The 23,948-nt window shown below is 40.8% G+C and overlaps 1 protein-coding gene across 3 annotated transcripts in view; it reads left to right on the top strand.

Moving 5' to 3' along the window:
• The window catches only part of LOC128645441 (neurabin-1), an 824,161-nt gene that overhangs the window by 315,988 nt on the left and 484,225 nt on the right, over positions 1-23,948 (top strand). For all 3 annotated transcript variants that reach the window (XM_053698450.1, XM_053698449.1, XM_053698448.1), the window contains exon 7: positions 1,946-2,095. In XM_053698450.1, coding sequence (XP_053554425.1) covers positions 1,946-2,095 — 150 coding nt within the window. The remainder of the gene's footprint in view (positions 1-1,945; positions 2,096-23,948) is intronic.

Raw genomic sequence — 23,948 nt, 5'->3', positions numbered from 1 at the left:
GCTAAATTCTATGACAAAAGTACTATATGCTAAATTCTATGACAAAAGTACTATATGCTAAATTCTATGACAAAAGTACTATATGCTAAATTCTATGACAAAAGTATGCAGAAATGCAGTATAGAACAATGATTAATGTGTATGACAATAATTGGTATACATCAATCTTATATGGAGTGGAGATCGAGATAATGCAGTTAGAAAAGTCTTTAAATTGTCTTTTTGATATTTTATACTTAAAAGTGGAGATAGCAATATTTATGTTGCAATATTTAGGATCGGTGAGTTATAAAATTTGTTACAATTTGTATCATCTGAATAATAGAAGAATAGATAGATGGCAGAATTGCTTTCCAAGTTCTTAAAGGACCAGTCAATACAGTAGATTTGCATAATCAACAAATGCGTGATAAGGAGACAATGCAATAGCACTTAGTCTGAACTTCAAATGAGTAGTAGATTTTTGTTAAATAAATTGTAAAGTTCTGTCTATTTCCACTCCCTCTGTATCATGTGACAGCCATGAGCCAATCACAAATGCATATACATATATGCTGTGAATTCTTGCACATGCTCAGTAGGAGCTGGTGACTCAAAAAGTGTAAATATAAAAAGACTGTGCACATTTTGTTAATGAAAGTAAATTGGAAAGTTGTTTAAAATTGCTGCTCTATCTGAATCATGAACATTTTGACTTGAGTGTCCCTTTAATGCAGCTTTGATCGTTTACCATTAGATTCTAATCTATTTTTATGAATATCATGTTATTAAATGTTTTTTATTGAATGTTTGTAAGAATAAATATTTTATTTTACCATAAACTCTCATTAGTACATTAGTTATTAGTACACCAGCAAACAGATTCTTATAATATCCCTAATAGGTTTAATATCATATATTGTCCTATAGCGCCACCTACTGTCCTTTTGTATAAGTGACACTTAACAGCTTTGCTGGGGTGCTCTTTGCCTCCTCCTGCTGGCCAGGAGTGAATATCCCACTAGTAATTGGAATGATGTCGTGGAATATCAATGTCCAGAAAGAAATTTATCAGGTAAGCATAAATTTTATTTTTTTTAAAGCACTGACGGGATTTATTTTGAGATTGTCTCTGAAAAAGAATGATCAGAAATTCGTTCATGCTGAATTATAGATTATTGGCTTGTATGTTTGTTGTAATTGTATAAACAGAAATCGAGAGAGAGAGCCAATCCATTTAAGTATAAAACATAACGTTTATTCTTCCCATCAGGGTGATTAAAAGTTCAAAATACACTCCACCACAAAACATACAAATACCAGGATAAAAACAGCTGTGGATTAGAGTATACGCGTTTCGGCTTGAGCCGTATTCATAGCTTGACTGAAACTATCTGAGGTGTACTATTAAGTAACCCCCATTCCACAGCCATTGGTTAAAATCAAAGTACTTAATTAAACACAGCTGTTTTAACCACCATATTGTAAAGTAATCTTATCTAAACCTATTAAACCATAGTCAGAGTAATATTAGTACAAAGTCACCCTCAAACATACAATGAAACACAGCAAGCAATACACTGTGTGAACAATTGGATAGTTCAAGAAACATATTTTCCATTCAGAAGTTAAAATATTATGACATGATAAATAGACAACTTAGAACAAAATGTCGCTATATATTAAAGTGCAAAACAATAGTAGCATAAATACACATGGACTCACATGCCTAATTATTTTAATATTTATGATTCATATGGGAATCAAACCTTCGACTTGTCAAACCGTGTCATCATACAATTCTCTTAATATAGGCACTTTCTCTGGCAAACAGTCTCCTCCTATTTTAGCACATAACAAGTGTATTGCGCTTTGACTTTCATTGACTTGAACATTTTGTGTTGAACTCTGTACCCTCCTATTTTTCTTGTTTGTTGTAATTGTATTACATTGTTTTTCCCTGTAGGAAGATGAGTTTGAAGACGAAGAAGAGGACAATCTTGAATCTCATTTACACTGTGGTAATTCTGTTGAGGTTTTTGATCTGTCTGAAAGCGAAGAGACAAATTTCCAGCTTGACATGGACCATTCTCAGCTTACCCTTAAGTTTAAAGAGGTACCTTCTTTAAAACCGAGTTTATTCATTTTAATAATAAGTTTTTATAGTGAGGACAAATTCTTCAATGAGCCTGAAACACTTAATTATTAGTAGCATGTATAGGGTGGAAATGGTGGATGATGGGGGAGAGATTTTGGAGATGTTAAAGGGACATGAAATTAAACAACAATTTTCTTCCATGATGCAGATAGATCATACAAATTAACTTCCCTATTTCCTTCTGTTATCAAATGTGCTTCATTCTTTATTTAACCTTTGTTTAAGGGCAGCATTGCACTACTGGTACCTAGCTGAACTTATCTAGTGAGTCAATGGCAAGAGGCATATATGTGCATCCACCAATAAACAGCTAGCTCCCTATGATTTTCAACAAAAGTATACCAAATTAACAAAGCAAATTAGCTAATAGAAGTAAACTGCAAAGTTTTTAAAATTGCATGCTCTATCTGAATTGTGAAAGAAAACAATTTGGTTTTCTTTAAGTTTTAGATCATTAGACTACATTCTGGATGAAATAGTGGATAAGAAGATGGTGAAATTAGTAATCAAGGCAGGGTATAATTATAGTCAGGTGCAAAGGAGTATGTGTGTCATAAACATGCAGGTAGTACTAAAGCTCACAGGGCTTGATTAATGAACCGAAGCATGATGTGTAGGCTGAAGGAAGTGTCTTAGAACCATTTTTCTTTCATGTAATTAGCAAGAGTCCATGAGCTAGTGACGTATGGGATATACATTCCTACCAGGAGGGGCAAAGTTTCCCAAACCTCAAAATGCCTATAAATACACCCCTCACCACACCCACAAATCAGTTTTACAAACTTTGCCTCCCATGGAGGTGGTGAAGTAAGTTTGTTCTAGATTCTACGTTGATATGTGCTCCGCAGCAGGTTGGAGCCCGGTTTTCCTCTCAGCGTGCAGTGAATGTCAGAGGGATGTGAGGAGAGTATTGCCTATTTGAATTCAATGATCTCCTTCTACGGGGTCTATTTCATAGGTTCTCTGTTATCGGTCGTAGAGATTCATCTCTTACCTCCCTTTTCAGATCGACGATATACTCTTATTTATATACCATTACCTCTGCTGATTTTCGTTTCAGTACTGGTTTGGCTTTCTACAACATGTAGATGAGTGTCCTGGGGTAAGTAAATCTTATTTCTCCAACATTGGTGTGTCCGGTCCACGGCGTCATCCTTACTTGTGGGATATTCTCTTCCCCAACAGGAAATGGCAAAGAGTCCCAGCAAAGCTGGTCACATGATCCCTCCTAGGCTCCGCCCACCCCAGTCATTCTCTTTGCCGTTGCACAGGCAACATCTCCACGGAGATGGTTAAGAGTTTTTTGGTGTTTAAATGTAGTTTTATTCTTCTATCAAGTGTTTGTTATTTTAAAATAGTGCTGGTATGTACTATTTACTCTGAAACAGAAAAGGATGAAGATTTCTGTTTGTAAGAGGAAGATGATTTTAGCACAGTAACTAAAATCGATTGCTGTTTCCACACAGTACTGTTGAGATGAAGTAACTTCAGTTGGGGGAAACAGTTAGCAGTCTTTTCTGCTTAAGGTATGACTAGCCATATTTCTAACAAGACCATGTAATGCTGGAAGGCTGTCATTTCCCCTCATGGGGACCGGTAAGCCATTTTCTTAGTTAAACATAAAAGAATAAAGGGCTTCAAAAAGGGCTTAAAAACTGGTAGACATTTTTCTGGGCTAAAACAATTGCTTTACTAGGTATATTATGCAGATTCTAACTAATTATTGGTATTATAATCTTGGGGAATGTTTAGAAAAACGGCAGGCACTGTGTTGGACACCTTTTTCAGATGGGGGCCTTTTTAGTTATAGACAGAGCCTCATTCTGGGACTGTATAGGGGTTAAATGTAAAAACGGCTCCGGTTCCGTTAATTTAAGGGTTAAAGCTCTGAAATTTGGTGTGCAATACTTTTAATGCTTTAAGACACTGTGGTGAAATTTTGGTGAATTTTGAACAATTCCTTCATACTTTTTCACATATTCAGTAATAAAGTGTTTTCAGTTTGAAATTTAAAGTGACAGTAACGGTTTTATTTTAAAACGTTTTTTGTGCTTTGTTGACAAGTTTAAGCCTGTTTAACATGTCTGTACCATCAGATAAGCTATGTTCTATATGTATGAAAGCCAATGTGTCTCCCCATTTAAATTTATGTGATAATTGTGCCATAGTGTCCAAACAAAGTAAGGACAGTAATGCAACAGATAATGATATTGCCCAAGATGATTCCTCAAATGAGGGGAGTAAACATGATGATACTACATCATCCCCTAATGTGTCTACACCAGTTTTGCCCACACAGGAGGCCCCTAGTACATCTAGTGCGCCAATACTTATTACCATGCAACAATTAACGGCTGTAATGGATAACTCCATAGCAAATCTTTTATCCAAAATGCCTACTTATCAGAGAAAGCGCGATTGCTCTGTTTTAAACACTGAAGAGCAAGAGGACGCTGATGATAACTGTTCTGACATACCCTCACACCAATCTCAAGGGGCCATGAGGGAGGTTTTGTCTGATGGAGAAATTTCAGATTCAGGAAAAATTTCTCATAAAGCTGAACCTGATGTTGTGACATTTAAATTTAAATTAGAACATCTCCGCGCACTGCTTAAGGAGGTGTTATCTACTCTGGATGATTGTGACAATTTTGTCATTCCAGAGAAATTATGTAAGATGGACAAGTTCCTAGAGGTTCCGGTGCCCCCCGACGCTTTTCCTATACCCAAGCGGGTGGCGGACATAGTAAATAAAGAGTGGGAAAGGCCCGGCATACCTTTTGTTTCCCCCCCTATATTTAAGAAATTATTTCCTATAGTCGACCCCAGAAAGGACTTATGGCAGACAGTCCCCAAGGTTGAGGGGGCGGTTTCTACTCTAAACAAACGCACTACTATTCCTATCGAAGATAGTTGTGCTTTCAAAGATCCTATGGATAAGAAATTAGAGGGTTTGCTTAAAAAGATTTTTGTACAGCAAGGTTACCTTCTACAACCAATTTCATGCATTGTTCCTGTCACTACGGCAGCGTGTTTCTGGTTCGAGGAACTAGAAAAATCGCTCAGTAAAGAATCTTCGTATGAGGAGGTTATGGACAGAGTTCAAGCACTTAAATTGGCTAACTCTTTTGTTTTAGATGCCGCTTTGCAATTAGCTAGATTAGCAGCGAAAAATTCAGGGTTTGCTGTCGTGGCGCGCAGAGTGCTTTGGCTAAAGTCTTGGTCAGCGGATGTGTCTTCCAAGACAAAATTGCTTAACATTCCTTTCAAAGGTAAAACATTATTTGGACCTGATTTGAAAGAGATTATTTCAGACATCACTGGGGGAAAGGGCCACGCCCTCCCACAGGATAGGTCTTTTAAGGCTAATAATAAGCCTAATTTTCGTCCCTTTCGCAGAAACGGACCAGTCTCTAATTCTGTATCCTCTAAGCAAGAGGGTAATACTTCACAACCCAAACCAGCCTGGAAACCAATGCAAGGCTGGAACAAGGGTAAGCAGGCCAAGAAGCCTACCACTGCTACCAAAACAGCATGAAGGGATAGCCCCCGATCCGGGACCGGATCTAGTGGGGGGCAGACTTTCTCTCTTTGCTCAGGCTTGGGCAAGAGATGTTCAGGATCCTTGGGCGCTAGAAATAGTTTCTCAAGGTTATCTCCTGGAATTCAAGGAACTACCCCCAAGGGGAAGGTTCCACAGGTCTCAATTATCTTCAAACCAAATAAAGAGACAGGCATTCTTACATTGTGTAGAAGACCTGTTAAAGATGGGAGTGATACATCCAGTTCCAATAAGAGAACAAGGAATGGGATTTTATTCCAATCTATTCATAGTTCCCAAAAAAGAGGGAACATTCAGACCAATTTTGGATCTAAAGATCCTAAACAAATTTCTCAGGGTACCATCGTTCAAAATGGAAACTATTCGAACGATCCTACCTACTATCCAGGAAAATCAATTTATGACTACCGTGGATTTAAAGGATGCGTACCTACATATTCCTATCCACAAGGAACATCATCAGTTCCTAAGGTTCGCTTTCCTGGACAAGCATTATCAGTTTGTGGCACTTCCATTTGGATTAGCCACTGCTCCAAGGATTTTCACAAAGATACTAGGGTCCCTTCTAGCGGTTCTAAGACCAAGGGGCATTGCAGTAGTACCTTACTTGGACGACATCCTGATTCAAGCGTCGTCCCTGTCAAAAGCAAAGGCTCATACGGACATCGTCCTAGCCTTTCTCAGATCTCACGGATGGAAGGTGAACAAAGAAAAAAGTTCTCTGTCCCCGTCAACAAGAGTTCCCTTCTTGGGAACAATAATAGATTCCTTAGAAATTAGGATTTTTCTGACAGAGGTCAGAAAATCAAAACTTCTAAGCTCTTGTCAAGTACTTCATTCTGTTCCTCGTCCTTCCATAGCGCAGTGCATGGAAGTAATAGGATTAATGGTTGCAACAATGGACATAGTTCCTTTTGCACAAATTCATCTAAGACCATTACAACTGTGCATGCTCAGACAGTGGAATGGGGATTATACAGACTTGTCTCCGACGATTCAAGTAGATCAAAAGACCAGAGATTCACTCCGTTGGTGGCTGATCCTGGACAATCTGTCACAGGGAATGAGCTTCCGCAGACCAGAGTGGGTCATTGTCACGACCGACGCCAGCCTAGTGGGCTGGGGCGCGGTCTGGGAATCCCTGAAAGCTCAGGGTCTATGGTCTCGGGAAGAGTCTCTTCTCCCGATAAACATTCTGGAACTGAGAGCGATATTCAATGCTCTCAGAGCTTGGCCTCAACTAGCAAAGGCCAAATTCATAAGGTTTCAGTCAGACAACATGACGACCGTTGCATATATCAATCATCAGGGGGGAACAAGGACTTCCCTGGCGATGAAAGAAGTGACCAAGATAATTCAATGGGCGGAGGATCACTCCTGCCACTTGTCTGCGATCCACATCCCAGGAGTGGAAAATTGGGAAGCGGATTTTCTGAGTCGTCAGACATTCCATCCGGGGGAGTGGGAACTCCATCCGGAAATCTTTGCCCAAATAACTCAATTATGGGGCATTCCAGACATGGATCTGATGGCGTCTCGTCAGAACTTCAAGGTTCCTTGCTACGGGTCCAGATCCAGGGATCCCAAGGCGACCCTAGTAGATGCACTAGTAGCACCTTGGACCTTCAACCTAGCTTATGTATTCCCACCGTTTCCTCTCATCCCCAGGCTGGTAGCCAGGATCAATCAGGAGAGGGCCTCGGTGATCTTGATAGCTCCTGCGTGGCCACGCAGGACTTGGTATGCAGACCTGGTGAATATGTCATCGGCTCCACCATGGAAGCTACCTTTGAGACAGGACCTTCTTGTTCAGGGTCCATTCGAACATCCGAATCTGGTTTCCCTCCAACTGACGGCTTGGAGATTGAACGCTTGATTTTATCAAAGCGTGGGTTTTCAGATTCTGTAATAGATACTCTGATTCAGGCTAGAAAGCCTGTAACTAGAAAAATTTACCATAAAATATGGAAAAAATATATCTGTTGGTGTGAATCTAAAGGATTCCCATGGAACAAGATAAAAATTCCTAAGATTCTATCCTTTCTACAAGAAGGTTTGGAGAAAGGATTATCTGCAAGTTCTCTGAAGGGACAGATCTCTGCTTTATCTGTTTTACTTCACAAAAGACTGGCAGCTGTGCCAGATGTTCAAGCATTTGTTCAGGCTCTGGTTAGGATCAAGCCTGTTTACAGACCTTTGACTCCTCCCTGGAGTCTAAATCTAGTTCTTTCAGTTCTTCAAGGGGTTCCGTTTGAACCCTTACATTCTGTAGATATTAAGTTATTATCTTGGAAAGTTTTGTTTTTGGTTGCAATTTCTTCTGCTAGAAGAGTTTCAGAGTTATCTGCTCTGCAGTGTTCTCCGCCCTATCTGGTGTTCCATGCAGATAAGGTGGGTTTTGCGTACTAAGCCTGGTTTTCTTCCGAAAGTTGTTTCCAACAAAAATATTAACCAGGAGATAGTTGTACCTTCTTTGTGTCCGAATCCAGTTTCAAAGAAGGAACGTTTGTTACACAATTTGGACGTAGTCCGTGCTCTAAAATTCTATTTAGAGGCTACTAAAGATTTCAGACAAACATCTTCCTTGTTTGTTGTTTATTCTGGTAAAAGGAGAGGTCAAAAAGCGACTTCTACCTCTCTTTCCTTTTGGCTTAAAAGCATTATCCGATTGGCTTTTGAGACTGCCGGACGGCAGCCTCCTGAAAGAATCACAGCTCACTCCACTAGGGCTGTGGCTTCCACATGGGCCTTCAAGAACGAGGCTTCTGTTGACCAGATATGTAAGGCAGCGACTTGGTCTTCACTGCACACTTTTGCCAAATTTTACAAATTTGATACTTTTGCTTCTTCGGAGGCTATTTTTGGGAGAAAAGTTTTGCAAGCTGTGGTGCCTTCCATTTAGGTGACCTGATTTGCTCCCTCCCTTCATCCGTGTCCTAAAGCTTTGGTATTGGTTCCCACAAGTAAGGATGACGCCGTGGACCGGACACACCAATGTTGGAGAAAACAGAATTTATGCTTACCTGATAAATTACTTTCTCCAACGGTGTGTCCGGTCCACAGCCCGCCCTGGTTTTTTAATCAGGTCTGATGAATTATTTTCTCTAACTACAGTCACCACGGTATCATATGGTTTCTCCTATATATATTTCCTCCTGTCCGTCGGTCGAATGACTGGGATGGGCGGAGCCTAGGAGGGATCATGTGACCAGCTTTGCTGGGACTCTTTGCCATTTCCTGTTGGGGAAGAGAATATCCCACAAGTAAGGATGACGCCGTGGACCGGACACACCGTTGGAGAAAGTAATTTATCAGGTAAGCATAAATTCTGTTTTTCTGTGACACTCTAAGCTATGGTTAGGCACTTTTTTATAAAGTTCTAAATATATGTATTCAAACATTTATTTGCCTTGACTCAGGATGTTCAACATTCCTTATTTCAGACAGTCAGTTTCATATTTGGGATAATGCATATGAATAAATCAATTTTTTTCTTACCTTAAATTTGACTTTTTCCCTGTGGGCTGTTAGGCTCGCGGGGGCTGAAAATGCTTCATTTTATTGCGTCATTCTTGGCGCGGACTTTTTTGGCACAAAATTTTTTTTTTTCTGTTTCCGGCGTCATACGTGTCGCCGGAAGTTGCGTCATTTTTGACGTTCTTTTGCGCCAAAAGTGTCGGCGTTCCAGATGTTGCGTCATTTTTGGCGCCAAATAATGTGGGCGTCATTTTTGGCGCTAAAAAAAAATATGGGCGTCACTATTGTCTTCACATTATTTAAGTCTCATTTTTTATTGCTTCTGGTTGCTAGAAGCTTGTTCACTGGCATTTTTTTCCCATTCCTGAAACTGTCATTTAAGGAATTTGATCAATTTTGCTTTATATGTTGTTTTTTTCTATTACATATTGCAAGATGTCACACGTTGAAACTGAGTCAGAAGATACTTCTGGAAAATCGCTGCCTGGGGCTGGAGCTACCAAAGCTAAGTGTATCTGCTATAAACTTATGGTATCTGTTCCTCCAGCTGTTGTTTGTACTGTTTTGTCATGACAAACTGTTAATGCAGATAATATTTCCTTTAGTACGGTTACATTACCTGTTGCTGTTCTGTCAACATCTAATACTCAGAGTGTTCCTGGTAACATAAGAGATTTTGTTTCTAAATCCATTAAGAAGGCTATGTCTGTTATTCCTCCTTCTAGTAAACGTAAAAAGTCTTTTAAAACTTCTCATTTTTCAGAAGAATTTTTAAATGAACATCATCATTCTGATTCTGATAATGGTTCTTCTGGTTCAGAGGATTCTGTCTCAGAGGTTGATGCTGATAAATCTTCATATTTATTTAAAATGGAATTTATTCGTTCTTTACTTTAAAGAAGTCCTAATTGCATTAGAAATTGAGGATTCTGGTCCTCTTGATACTAAATTTAAACGTTTAGATAAGGTTTTTAAATCTCCTGTAATTATTCCAGAAGTTTTTCCTATCCCTAGTGCTATTTCTGAAGTAATTTCCAGGGAATGGAATAATTTGGGTAATTCATTTACTCCTTCTAAACGTTTTAAGCAATTATATCCTGTGCCATCTGACAGATTAGAGTTTTGGGACAAAATCCCTAAAGTTGATGGGGCTGTCTCTACTCTTGTTAAGCGTACTACTTTTCCTACGGCAGATGGTACTTCCTTTAAGGATCATTTAGATAGGAAAATTGAATCCTTTCTAAGAAAAGCTTACTTGTGTTCAGGTAATCTTCTTAGACCTGCTATATCTTCAGCGGATGTTGCTGCAGCTTCATCTTTTGGTTAGAAGCTTTAGCGCAACAAGTAACAGATCATAATTTTCATAGCATTTTTTCTTCAACATGCTAATAATTTTATTTGTGATGCCATCTTTGATATCATTAGAGTTGATGTCAGGTATATGTCTCTAGCTATTTTAGCTAGAAGAGCTTTATGGCTTAAAACTTGGAATGCTGATATGTCTTCTAAGTCTACTCTGCTTTCCCTTTATTTCCAGGGTAATAATCGTTTTCGTTCCTTTCATCACAACAAGGAAAAAAACCTGATCCTTCATCCTCAGGAGCGGTATCAGTTTGGAAACCATCTCCAGTCTGGAATAAATCCAAGCCTTTTAGAAAATCAAAGCCAGCTCCTAAGTCCACATGAAGGTGCGGCCCTCATTCCAGCTCACCTGGTAGGGGGCAGATTACGTTTTTTCAAAGAAATTTGGATCAATTCCGTTCACAATCTTTGAATTCGGAACATTGTTTAAGAAGGGTACAGAATTGGCTTCAAGATAAGGCCTCCTGCAAAGAGATTTTTTCTTTCCCGTGTCCCAGTAAACCCAGCGAAGGCTTAAGCATTTCTGAAATGTGTTTCAGATCTAGAGTTGACTGGAGTAATTTTGCCAGTTCCAGTTCTGGAACAGGGACTGGGGTTTTATTCAAATCTCTTCATTGTACCAAAGAAGGAAAATTCCTTCAGACCAGTTCTGGATCTAAAAATATTGAATCGTTATGTAAGGATACCAACATTCAAAATGGTAACTGTAAGGACTATCCTGCCTTTTGTTCAGCAAGGGCATTATATGCCTACAATAGATTTACAGGATGCATATCTGCATATTCCGATTCATCCAGATCACTATCAGTTTCTGAGATTCTCTTTCCTAGACAAGCATTACCAGTTTGTGGCTCTGCCGTTTGGCCTAGCTACAGCTCCAAGATTTTTTACGAAGGTTCTCGGTGCCCTTCTGTCTGTAATCAGAGAACAGGGTATTGTGGTATTCCTTATTTGGACGATATGTTGGTACTTGCTCAGTCTTCACATTTAGCAGAATCTCATACGAATCGACTTGTGTTGTTTCTTCAACATCATGGTTAGAGGATCAATTTACCAAAAAGTTCATTGATTCCTCAGACTCGGGTAACCTTTTTAGGTTTTCAGATAGATTCAGTGTCCATGACTCTATCTTTGACAGACATGAGACGTCTAAAATTGATATCAGCTTGTCGAAACCTTCAGTCACAATCTTTCCCTTCGGTAGCCTTATGCATGGAAATTCTAGGTCTTATGACTGCGGCATCGGACGCGATCCCCTTTGCTCGTTTTCACATGCGGCCTCTTCAGCTCTGTATGCTGACCCAGTGGTGCAGGGATTACACAAAGATATCTCAATTAATATCTTTAAAACCGATTGTACGACACTCTCTGACGTGGTGGACAGATCACCATCGTTTAGTTCAGGGGGCTTCTTTTTTTCTTCCGACCTGGACTGTAATTTCAACAGATGCAAGTCTTACAGGTTGGGGAGCTGTGTGGGGGTCTTTGACAGCACAAGGGGTTTGGGAATCTCAGGAGGTGAGATTACCGATCAATATTTTGGATCTCCGTGCAATTTTCAGAGTTCTTCAGTCTTGGCCTCTTCTAAAGAGAGAATCGTTCATTTGTTTTCAGACAGACAATGTCACAACTGTGGCATACATCAATCATCAAGGAGGGACTCACAGTCCTCTGGCTATGAAAGAAGTATCTCGAATTCTGGTATGGGCGGAATCCAGCTCCTGTCTAGTTTCTGCGGTTCATATCCCAGGTATAGACAATTGGGAAGCGGATTATCTCAGTCGCCAAACGTTACATTCGCGCGAATGGTCTCTTCTCCCAGAGGTATTTCTTCAGATTGTTCAAATGTGGGGTCTTCCAGAAATAGATCTGATGGCTTCTCATCTAAACAAGAAACTTCCCAGGTATCTGTCCAGATCCAGGGATCCTCAAGCGGAAGCAGTGGATGCGTTGTCACTTCCTTGGAAGTATCATCCTGCCTATATCTTTCCGCCTCTAGTTCTTCTTCCAAGAGTAATCTCCAAGATTCTGAAGGAATGCTCGTTTGTTCTGCTGGTGGCTCCAGCATGGCCTCACAGGTTTTGGTATGCGGATCTTGTCCGGATGGCCTCTTGCCAACCGTGGACTCTTCCGTTAAGACCAGACCTTCTGTCGCAAGGTCCTTTTTTCCATCAGGATCTCAAATCCTTAAATTTAAAGGTATGGAGATTGAACGCTTGATTCTTAGTCAAAGAGATTTCTCTGACTCTGTTATTAATACTATGTTACAGGCTCGTAAATCTGTATCTAGAAAGATATATTATAGAGTCTGGAAGACTTATATTTCTTGGTGTCTTTCTCATCATTTTTCCTGGCATTCTTTTAGAATTCCGAGAATTTTACCGTTTCTTCAGGATGGTTTGGATAAAGGTTTGTCTGCAAGTTCCTTGAAAGGACAAATCTCTGCTGTTTCTGTTCTTTTTCACAGAAAGATTGCTAATCTTCCTGATATTCATTGTTTTGTACAAGCTTTGGTTCGTATAAAACCTGTCATTAAGTCAATTTCTCCTCCTTGGAGTTTGAATTTGGTTCTGGGGGCTCTTCAAGCTCCTCCGTTTGAACCTATGCATTCTTTGGACATTAAATTACTTTCTTGGAAGTTTTGTTCCTTTTGGCCATCTCTTCTGCCAGAAGAGTTTCTGAATTATCTGCTCTTTCTTGTGAGTCTCCTTTTCTGATTTTTCATCAGGATAAGGCGGTGTTGCGAACTTCTTTTAAATTTTTACCTAAGGTTGTGAATTCTAACAACATTAGTAGAGAAATTGTGGTTCCTTCATTATGTCCTAATCCTAAGAATTCTAAGGAGAAATCATTGCATTCTTTGGGTGTAGTTAGAGCTTTGAAATATTATGTTGAAGCTACTAAGAATTTCCGAAAGACTTCTAGTCTATTCGTTATCTTTTCCGGTTCCAGGAAAGGTCAGAAGGCTTCTGCCATTTCTTTGGCATCTTGGTTGAAATCTTTAATTCATCATGCTTATGTCGAGTCGGGTTAAACTCCACCTCAAAGGATTTCAGCTCATTCTACTAGGTCAGTTTCTACTTCCTGGGCGTTTAGGAATGAAGCTTCGGTTGATCAGATTTGCAAAGCAGCAACTTGGTCTTCTTTGCATACTTTTACTAAATTCTACCATTTTGATGTGTTTTCTTCTTCTGAAGCAGTTTTTGGTAGAAAAGTACTTCAGGCAGCTGTTTCAGTTTGATTCTTCTGCTTATAATTTCAGTTTTTTTCATTATAAGTTTTAAACTTTGTTTTGGGTGTGGATTATTTTCAGCGGAATTGGCTGTCTTTATTTTATCCCTCCCTCTCTAGTGACTCTTGCGTGGAAGATCCACATCTTGGGTAGTCATTATCCCATACGTCACTAGCTCATGGACTCTTGCTAATTACATGAAAGAAAACATAATTTATGTAAGAACTTACCTGATAAATTCATTTCTTTCATATTAGCAAGAGTCCATGAGGCCCACCCTTTTTTTGTGGTGGTTATGATTTTTTTGTATAAAGCACAATTATTTCCAATTCCTTATATTTATGCTTCACACTTTTTTCTTATCACCCCACTTCTTGGCTATTCGTTAAACTGATTTGTGGGTGTGGTGAGGGGTGTATTTATAGGCATTTTGAGGTTTGGGAAACTTTGCCCCTCCTGGTAGGAATGTATATCCCATACGTCACTAGCTCATGGACTCTTGCTAATATGAAAGAAATGAATTTATCAGGTAAGTTCTTACATAAATTATGTTTTTGTGATGGGCATACGATGTTCCATAGACTGATATGCTGCAGATGTGGTTCTTTTTAATGCCAGAAATGTAAATGACTTGGAGGAATTAGAGCTGCAGAGCATCCAAGGCTGCAGATAGATTGAGAGGATGTTGAAAGGTCGGCTATAAGAAGATCTTTGCAGCCAGCTCTCCAGAGAGTTGCTAAGGGATTAGAGGTGAGAGAGAGGTTTGGAGATGGAAGGGAGAGGTTGGGTCAAATTAAGTTGTTTTGACTAGTGCATGTATAGGGGATGGTGGAAATATGCTATGTTTTTAGGAAGAGGTTTAATAAACTTATGAAAAGTAGTGCAACGGTAGTTTAGATGCAAGAGCAGCAACTGTAATGGAATAGGGTTAAGGGGACAGATAGTAAGGGGAGTGTGTGTATCTTTTTATCCTCATACCGTCTCAGATGTTGTTTTAGACTAATCTTTGTTGTTTGTGATCATCTGTGAAGAGCTGTCATTGCTGGTATAGTGAGTGGCTATTTCTGCCTAAAAGAGTTGTTGTTTTTCTTTCATACAGGTAGTGAGAGTCCATGATCCATTACTCCTGGGAATTACTCTTCCCTACCACTAGGAGGAGGCAAAGTTTCCCAAACCCCAAGAATTCTATAAAACCCCTTTTACCTCACAAGCAACTCAGACTTGTCTTTGCCTCTGCTGGAGGAGGTTGAACAATGAAGATGTGCATTTAATTCTTCAGTGAGAGGGTTTCTCAGACTGAGTTGAGGCCCATTTCCCCTCAGAGTACAGTGTTGAAGGGATGTATCTGGAGTATTGGTATTATTATTATCGGTTATTTGTAGAGCGCCAACAGATTCCGTAGTGCCATGTATTTCACCTATACTACTATTCCAGATCCTCTGCTGTCATGTTTCAGCACAGGTTTTGGCTTTCTACAGTAGCAGAGTGCCTAATGGTAAGATATATATATATATATATATATATATATATATATATATATATATATATATATATATATATATATATATATATATATATATCTAATATAGTTATTATATATGTATTTCTTTTTAAAGACACAATGACTCCACAGATTTCATCCTTACTTGTGGGATTTCACCTCCTGGTCAGCAGGAGGAGGCAAAGAGCACCACGGCAGAGCTGCTATATATAGCTCCTCCCTTCCCTCCCACTCCAGTCATTCTCTTTGCCTGCGTTAGTGATAGGAAGTGGCAAAGTGAGGTGTTAGTTTTAGATTCTTCAATCAAGAGTTTATTATTTTTAAAGTGGTGCCAGAGATTACTACTTTGTTCTAGGGTGTAGCCGTAGTCCATATCAGTCTCTTCAGTAGAGCTTTTGGTGGCTTTAGAGCAGTAGGAACTGGTGGGACATAATTCTCACTGCGCCTCCTATACCTTTATGCTGCCCTAATTCAGATAGCCTAAGCACAGTTAAACTCAGGCTTATCTTTTTCCACAGGGCTATGGGAGGGAGAGGACCTCTTACACCTGCTGGACTGTCCTGATGTTGGACAGCATTTAAGGTAAGTGCTAACTTTATTCATTCTGGGGAATAAAAAGGAACTCAGAATGAAAGTGGGCACTTAATCTTTATTTGTAATGGCTTACATAAAGCTCTTATGTTGGGACATTATTTCCTCTTATATAGAGGGTTTTTGTTGTGGCAGTTATAAGTACAGGCACTAGGGCTATAGGGAGAAAGCTTGCTAATTTTTTTTGAGTATAAGCATTATCTGTATATAAGGGATTTTATGGTTACGATCCCTTAGTTTGCTATTACTACGATTGTAGAGAGAAGTTACGCCCATGATGGGCGGGGCTTAGTTTTGCGCGCTTCCTCTTGATTATTGCGCAGTTCTAAGCAGTCAGGAGTGGAGGCTCTACTACCGCATGTCTTTCTGTAGATTCAGACGGGCGGTTGTAGCGTTTTAGTGCTCCTGAAGTGTCCGGATCGTTTCCTCTGCTGTGTCTGGATCGTTTGCAGTCTAAGATACAACAGTTCCGGTCAGGGAGTGATTCTGTCGGCAGGTAGGCACCTCAGCAGAGTTGCTGAGTTGTATAGGTGTCTTAAATTATCTTAACTACTGGGGTCCGGTTTTTCTGTAAAAAAGTTAAAGCAGTAAAAAGGTTGCAGTTTTAAATTTTAAAGGCACAGTACCGTTTGTTTTGTTCCTTTATTTCTATATCGTCAAATTTGTTTTTCTTTTCACAATTTGATTAGCCTTGGATATATATTTGTCTCTTATATTAAAGGGGTTACTTTTGCAATTTCTTAGATACAGTATCGTTTTTTTGTATTTAAAAAAAAAAAAAAAAAAGTTTCTCTTGTTAAGTGTGTTCAGTCCACGGGTCATCCATTACTTATGGGATATATTCTCCTTCCCAACAGGAAGTTGCAAGAGGATCACCCAAGCAGAGCTGCTATATAGCTCCACCCCTCACATGTCATATCCAGTCATTCTCTTGCAAGTCTCAACAAAGGAGGTTGTGAGAGGAGATAGGAGTAACATTCTTCAATCAAAAGTTTATTATTTTAAAATAGCACCGGAGTGTGCTGTTTGTTCTCTCAGGCAGTATTTAGAAGAAGAATCTGCCTGCGTTTTTTCTATGATCTTAGCAGACGTAACTAAGATCCACTGGCTGTTCTCGCACATTCTGAGGAGTGGGGTACCTTCAGAGAAGGGAATAGCATGCGGGGTCCCCCGCAAATGAGGTATGTGCAGTAAAATATTTTCTAGGAATGGAATTGACTATGAAAACACTGCTGTTACACATATGACGTAAGTACAGCCTTTAATGCATTAGTAGAGACTGGTATCAGGCTGATAAATGTATGCACAGTTGAGTTATTTTCTAGGGACTAGAATTTAACTTTAAATACTGTTAGTACTGAAATAAATGTATGAGCCTTAACTGCAGTAGAAGCGACTGGTAGCAGGCTTAGTGATAACTTTGCATAACACTGGAAAGTTGTTGTTTTTTTAAAACGTTTACTGGCATGTTATTCGTTTTGTGAGGTACTTTGGTGATAAATCTTTTTGGGCATGATTTTTTTCCACATGGCTAACGTATATTTCTGCATAGACACCGTTATATCAGGTCTCCCACTGATGAGTGGGAGGGACCTTTTTTTAGCGCCTTGTTGCGCAGTTAAAATTCTAGCACAGTCTTCCTGCTTCTTCCTCTTTGATCCAGGACGTCTCCAGAAAGCTCAGGGGTCTTCAAAATTCAGGGAGGTAATCAGTCACAGCAGACCTGTGACAGTGTGTTTGACTGTGAGAAAAGCGTTAAATCTTAAATTGATTATCCGTTTTGGGTATTGAGGGGTTAATCATCCTTTTGCTAATGGGTGCAATCCTCTGCTAATTTCATACATTTACTGTTTAAAATTGGTTGCTATAACCGTATTAGTTCATTGTTATTTCAACTGTGACAGTTTTTTTGTGTTTTTAAAAGCGCTGCAGCGTTTTTTATATTGCTTGTAAACTTATTGAAAGAAATTTCCAAGCTTGATAGCTTCATTGCTAGTCTGTTTAAACATGTCTGACACAGACGAATCTGCTTGCTCATTATGTTTAAAGGCCAATGTGGAGCCCAATAGAAATATGTGTACCAATTGTATTGATGTTACTTTAAATAAAAGTCTGTCTTTACCGGTAAAGAAATTATCACCAGACAACGAGGGGGAAGTTATGCCGCCTAACTCTCCTCACGTGTCAGTACCTTCGCCTCCCGCTCATGAGGTGCGTGAGATTGTGGCGCCAAGCACATCAAGGCACTTACAAATCACTTTACAAGATATGGCTAATGTTATGAAAGAAGTATTATCTAATTTGCCTGAGTTAAGAGGCAAGCGCGATAGCTCTGGGTTAAGGACAGAGCGCGCTGATGATATGAGGGCCATGTCTGACACTGCGTCACAATTTGCAGAACATGAGGACGGAGAGCTTCATTCTGTGGGTGACGGATCTGATCCAGGGAGACCAGATTCAGAAATATCAAATTTTAAATTTAAGCTTGAGAACCTCCGTGTATTACTAGGGGAGGTATTAGCGGCTCTGAATGATTGCAACACGGTTGCAATCCCAGAGAAATTATGTAGGCTGGATAAATACTATGCGATACCGGTGTGTACTGACGTTTTTCCTATACCTAAAAGGCTTACAGAGATTATTAACAAGGAGTGGGATAAACCCGGTGTGCCTTTTTCCCCTCCTCCGATATTTAGAAAAATGTTCCCAATAGACGCCACCACACGAGACTTATGGCAGACGGTCCCTAAGGTGGAGGGAGCAGTTTCTACTTTAGCTAAGCGTACCACTATCCCGGTGGAGGATAGTTGTGCTTTCTCAGATCCAATGGATAAAAAAATTAGAAGGTTACCTTAAGAAAATGTTTGTTCAACAAGGTTTTATATTACAGCCCCTTGCATGCATTGCGCCCGTCACTGCTGCAGCGGCTTTCTGGTTTGAGTCTCTGGAAGAGGCTATTCGCACAGCACCATTGGATGAGACTTTGGGTCACACCCTTCCTCAGGACAGGGCCAAATCAAAGGCCAAACAGTCTAGTTTTCGTGCCTTTCGTAATTTCAAGGCAGGAGCAGCATCAACTTCCTCCGCTCCAAAACAGGAAGGAACTGCTGCTCGTTACAGACAGGGTTGGAAAAGCAACCAGTCCTGGAACAAGGGCAAGCAGGCCAGAAAGCCTACTTCTGCCCCTAAGACAGCATGAAGAGAGGGCCCCCTATCCGGAAACGGATCTAGTGGGGGGCAGACTTTCTCTCTTCGCCCAGGCTTGGGCAAGAGATGTCCAGGATCCCTGGGCATTGGAGATTATATCTCAGGGATACCTTCTGGACTTCAAAGCTTCTCCTCCACAAGGGAGATTTCATCTTTCAAGGTTATCAGCAAACCAAATAAAGAAAGAGGCTTTTCTTCACTGTGTACAAGACCTCCTAGTAATGGGGGTGATCCACCCAGTTCCGCGGACGGAACAAGGGCAAGGATTTTACTCAAATATGTTTGTGGTTCCCAAGAAAGAGGGAACCTTCAGACCAATCTTGGACCTAAAAATCTTAAACAAATTCCTAAGAGTTCCATCATTCAAAATGGAGACTATTCGAACCATCCTACCCATGATCCAAGAGGGTCAGTATATGACCACAGTGGACTTAAAGGATGCTTACCTTCACATACCGATTCACAAAGATCATTATCGGTACCTAAGGTTTGCCTTTCTAGACAGGCATTACCAGTTTGTAGCTCTTCCCTTCGGGTTAGCTACGGCCCCGAGAATTTTTACAAAGGTTCTGGGCTCGCTTCTGGCGGTACTAAGACCGCGAGGCATAGCGGTGGCTCCGTACTTAGACGACATTCTGATACAAGCGTCAAGTTTTCAAAATGCAAAGTCTCATACAGAGATAGTTCTAGCATTTCTGAGGTCGCATGGGTGGAAAGTGAACATGGAAAAGAGTTCTCTGTTACCACTCACAAGGGTTCCCTTTCTAGGGACTCTTATAGATTCTGTAGAGATGAAGATTTACCTGACGGAGTCCAGGTTATCAAAAATCCTAAATGCTTGCCGTGTCCTTCATTCCATTCCAAGCCCATCAGTAGCTCAGTGCATGGAAGTAATCGGCTTAATGGTCGCGGCAATGGACATAGTGCCATTTGCGCGCCTGCATCTCAGACCGCTGCAATTATGCATGCTGAGTCAGTGGAATGGGGATTACTCAGATCTGTCCCCTTTACTAAATCTGGACCAGGAGACCAGAGATTCTCTTCTCTGGTGGTTGTCTCGGATTCATCTGTCCAAGGGAATGACTTTTCGCAGACCAGATTGGACGATTGTAACAACAGATGCCAGCCTTCTAGGCTGGGGCGCAGTCTGGAATTCCCTGAAGGCTCAGGGATCATGGACTCAGGAGGAGAAACTCCTTCCAATAAACATTCTGGAATTAAGAGCGATATTCAATGCTCTTCTAGCTTGGCCTCAGTTAGCAACACTGAGGTTCATCAGATTTCAGTCGGACAACATCACGACTGTGGCTTACATCAATCATCAAGGGGGAACCAGGAGTTCCCTAGCGATGTTAGAAGTCTCAAAGATAATTCGCTGGGCAGAGTCTCACTCTTGCCATCTGTCAGCGATCTACATCCCAGACGTGGAGAACAGGGAGGCGGACTTTCTAAGCCGCCAGACCTTTCACCCGGGGGAGTGGGAACTTCACCCGGAGGTATTTGCTCAACTGATTCTTCGTTGGGGCGAACCGGAACTGGATCTCATGGCTTCTCGCCAGAACGCCAAGCTTCCTTGTTACGGATCCAGGTCCAGGGACCCGGGAGCGGTGCTGGTAGATGCACTAGCAGCCCCTTGGGTTTTCAACATGGCTTATGTGTTCCCACCGTTTCCGTTGCTGCCTCGTCTGATTGCCAGGATCAAACAGGAGAGAGCATCGGTGATTCTGATAGCGCCTGCGTGACCACGCAGGACCTGGTATGCAGACCTAGTGGACATGTCGTCCTGTCCACCATGGGCTCTGCCTCTGAGGCAGGACCTTCTACTTCAGGGTCCTTTCAACCATCCAAGCCTAATTTCTCTGAGGCTGACTGCATGGAGATTGAACGCTTGTTTCTATCAAAGCATGGTTTCTCGGAGTCGGTTATTGATACATTGATACAGGCTCGGAAACCGGTTACCAGAAAAATTTACCATAAGATATGGCGTAAATATTTACATTGGTGTGAATCCAAGAGTTACTCATGGAATAAGGTTAGGATTCCTAGGATATTGTCTTTTCTACAAGAGGGTTTAGAAAAGGGTTTATCCGCTAGTTCGTTAAAGGGACAGATTTCTGCTCTGTCTATTCTTTTTCACAAACGTCTGGCAGAGAATCCAGACGTTCAGGCTTTTTGTTAGGCTTTAGCCAGGATTAAGCCTGTGTTTAAAACTGTTGCTCCTCCGTGGAGCTTAAACTTGGTTCTTAAGGTTCTTCAGGGTGTTCCGTTTGAACCCCTTCATTCCATTGATATTAAGCTTTTATCTTGGAAAGTTCTGTTTTTGATGGTTATTTCCTCGGCTCGAAGAGTCTCTGAGCTATCTGCCTTACATTGCGATTCTCCTTATCTGATTTTTCATTCAGACAAGGTAGTTTTGCGTACTAAACCTGGATTTTTACCTAAGGTTGTTTCTAATAGGAATATCAATCAGGAGATTGTTGTTCCATCATTATGTCCTAACCCTTCTTCAAAGAAGGAACGTCTTTTGCATAATCTGGACGTAGTCCGTGCCCTGAAGTTCTACTTACAGGCTACTAAGGATTTTCGGCAAACTTCTTCTCTGTTTGTCGTTTATTCTGGACAGAGGAGAGGTCAAAAGGCTTCGGCCACCTCTCTCTCTTTTTGGCTTCGTAGCATAATACGTTTAGCCTATGAGACTGCTGGACAGCAGCCCCCTGAAAGAATTACAGCTCATTCCACTAGAGCTGTGGCTTCCACCTGGGCCTTTAAGAATGAGGCCTCTGTTGAACAGATTTGCAAGGCTGCAACTTGGTCTTCACTTCATACCTTTTCAAAATTTTCAAAATTTGACAATTTTGCTTCTATGGGAGGCTGTTTTTGGGAGAAAGGTTCTACAGGCAGTGGTTCCTTCTGTTTAAAGTTCCTGCCTTGTCCCTCCCATCATCCGTGTACTTTAGCTTTGGTATTGGTATCCCATAAGTAATGGATGACCCGTGGACTGAACACACTTAACAAGAGAAAACATAATTTATGCTTACCTGATAAATTTATTTCTCTTGTAGTGTGTTCAGTCCACGGCCCGCCCTGTCTTTTTTTGAGGCAGTTCTAAATTTTAATTAAAACTCCAGTCACCACTGCACCCTATAGTTTCTCCTTTCTCGTCTTGTTTCGGTCGAATGACTGGATATGACATGTGAGGGGTGGAGCTATATAGCAGCTCTGCTTGGGTGATCCTCTTGCAACTTCCTGTTGGGAAGGAGAATATATCCCATAAGTAATGGATGACCCGTGGACTGAACACACTACAAGAGAAATAAATTTATCAGGTAAGCATAAATTATGTTTTTTCATTTTACTTTAGTATGGACATAGGAGCCGTGCAAAATGTTACTTGCTCCATGTGTTTGGATGCTAATGTGGAACCACCAATCCCTTTCTGTCCTACATGTATTGAGAGGGCTTTGAGTTATAAGGAAAGGATTTTTCATGAACAAAATTTTTCAAAGGTGGATGCTTCTCAGGAATCTAATGAGGAGATTCATAGTATGCCGCAGCTTTCTCCCCAAGCGTCCCAAGATTTAACGCCCGCTCAAGCAGTGCCCTGTACTTCTCCGGTGACCGCTGGAGTTACTTTAAAAGACATAGCTGCGATTATGTCTTCTACAATTTCTGATGCGTTGTCTGTTTCCTTTTGTTGCAAGGCAAGCGTAAGAGGAAGGACAACAATATTGTCAGTGAAGTGTCTGATACAATGGTGGCAATTTCGGATGTACCCTCTCAGGGAAATGAGTTGGAGGATATGGAGGTTCTCTCAGAAGGAGACATTTCAGATCAGAAAGTGCATTACCTTTTACTGATTCAGAGGTTATATATTTCAGGTTTAAGTTAGAACACCTCCGCCTGTTACTCAGGGAGGTGTTGGTGACTTTGGACGACTGTGATTCTACAGTGGTCATCGCTCCTGCGAAGTCTAGTAAATTCTTACTCAGATGTTTTTCCAGTTCCAAAACGAATTTCGGAGATTATCTCCAAGGAAGGGGAGAGACCAGGTATTCCTTTTTCCCCATGCCCTATTTTCAAGAAGATGTTTCCTATAGTGGACGCTATCAGGGAAACTTGGCAGATGGTGCCTAAGGTGGAAGGAGCTATTTCCACTCTTGCCAAGCGAACTACTATTCCCATTGAGGATAGTTGTGCTTTTAAAGATCCCATGGACAAAAAGTTGAAGGGTCTACCTAAAAAGATTTATGTTCACCGGGGTCTGCTATTGCAGCCGGCTGCGTGCATTGCTACGGTCACTAGTGCAGCAGCTTATTGTTTTGATGCTCTGTCTGAGTCTTTCAGACCTGAAACCACTTTAGAGGAGATCCAGGATAGGATTAAAGCTCTAAAATTGGCTAATGCCTTTATTACAGATGCTTCTCTGCAAATTACTAAATTGGCGGCTAGGAGTTCTGGGTTTTCTATCCTAGCCAGCAGAACTTTATGGTTAAAGCCCTGGTCTGCGTACGTATCTTCCAAGTCTAAGCTTCTGGCAATGTACTGATATGTTTATAAATTGCAAACAGCATATTTTGACTTATAAGAATTTGGCATTAAATGATTCTCAGAAAGCAGGAAATCAGGTTTCGCCATCTAGTTCTCCCCAAGTGTCACAACCAGTTACGCCCGCACAAGCGACGCCAAGTACTTCTAGTGCGTCTAATTCTTTCACCTTGCAAGATGTGGCTTCAGTTATGAATACTACCCTCACAGAGGTTTTATCTAAACTGCCAGGGTTGCAAGGGAAGCGCAGTAGCTCTGGGTTAAGAACAAATGCTGAGCCTTCTGACGCTTTAGTAGCCGTATCCGATATTCCCTCACAATGTTCTGAGGTAGG

This window comes from Bombina bombina, chromosome 1 (assembly GCF_027579735.1).
Source record: "Bombina bombina isolate aBomBom1 chromosome 1, aBomBom1.pri, whole genome shotgun sequence".
NCBI lineage: Eukaryota > Metazoa > Chordata > Amphibia > Anura > Bombinatoridae > Bombina > Bombina bombina.
Note: the sequence above shows the minus strand (reverse complement) of the source record. Positions and strands in the feature narration are given on the sequence as shown.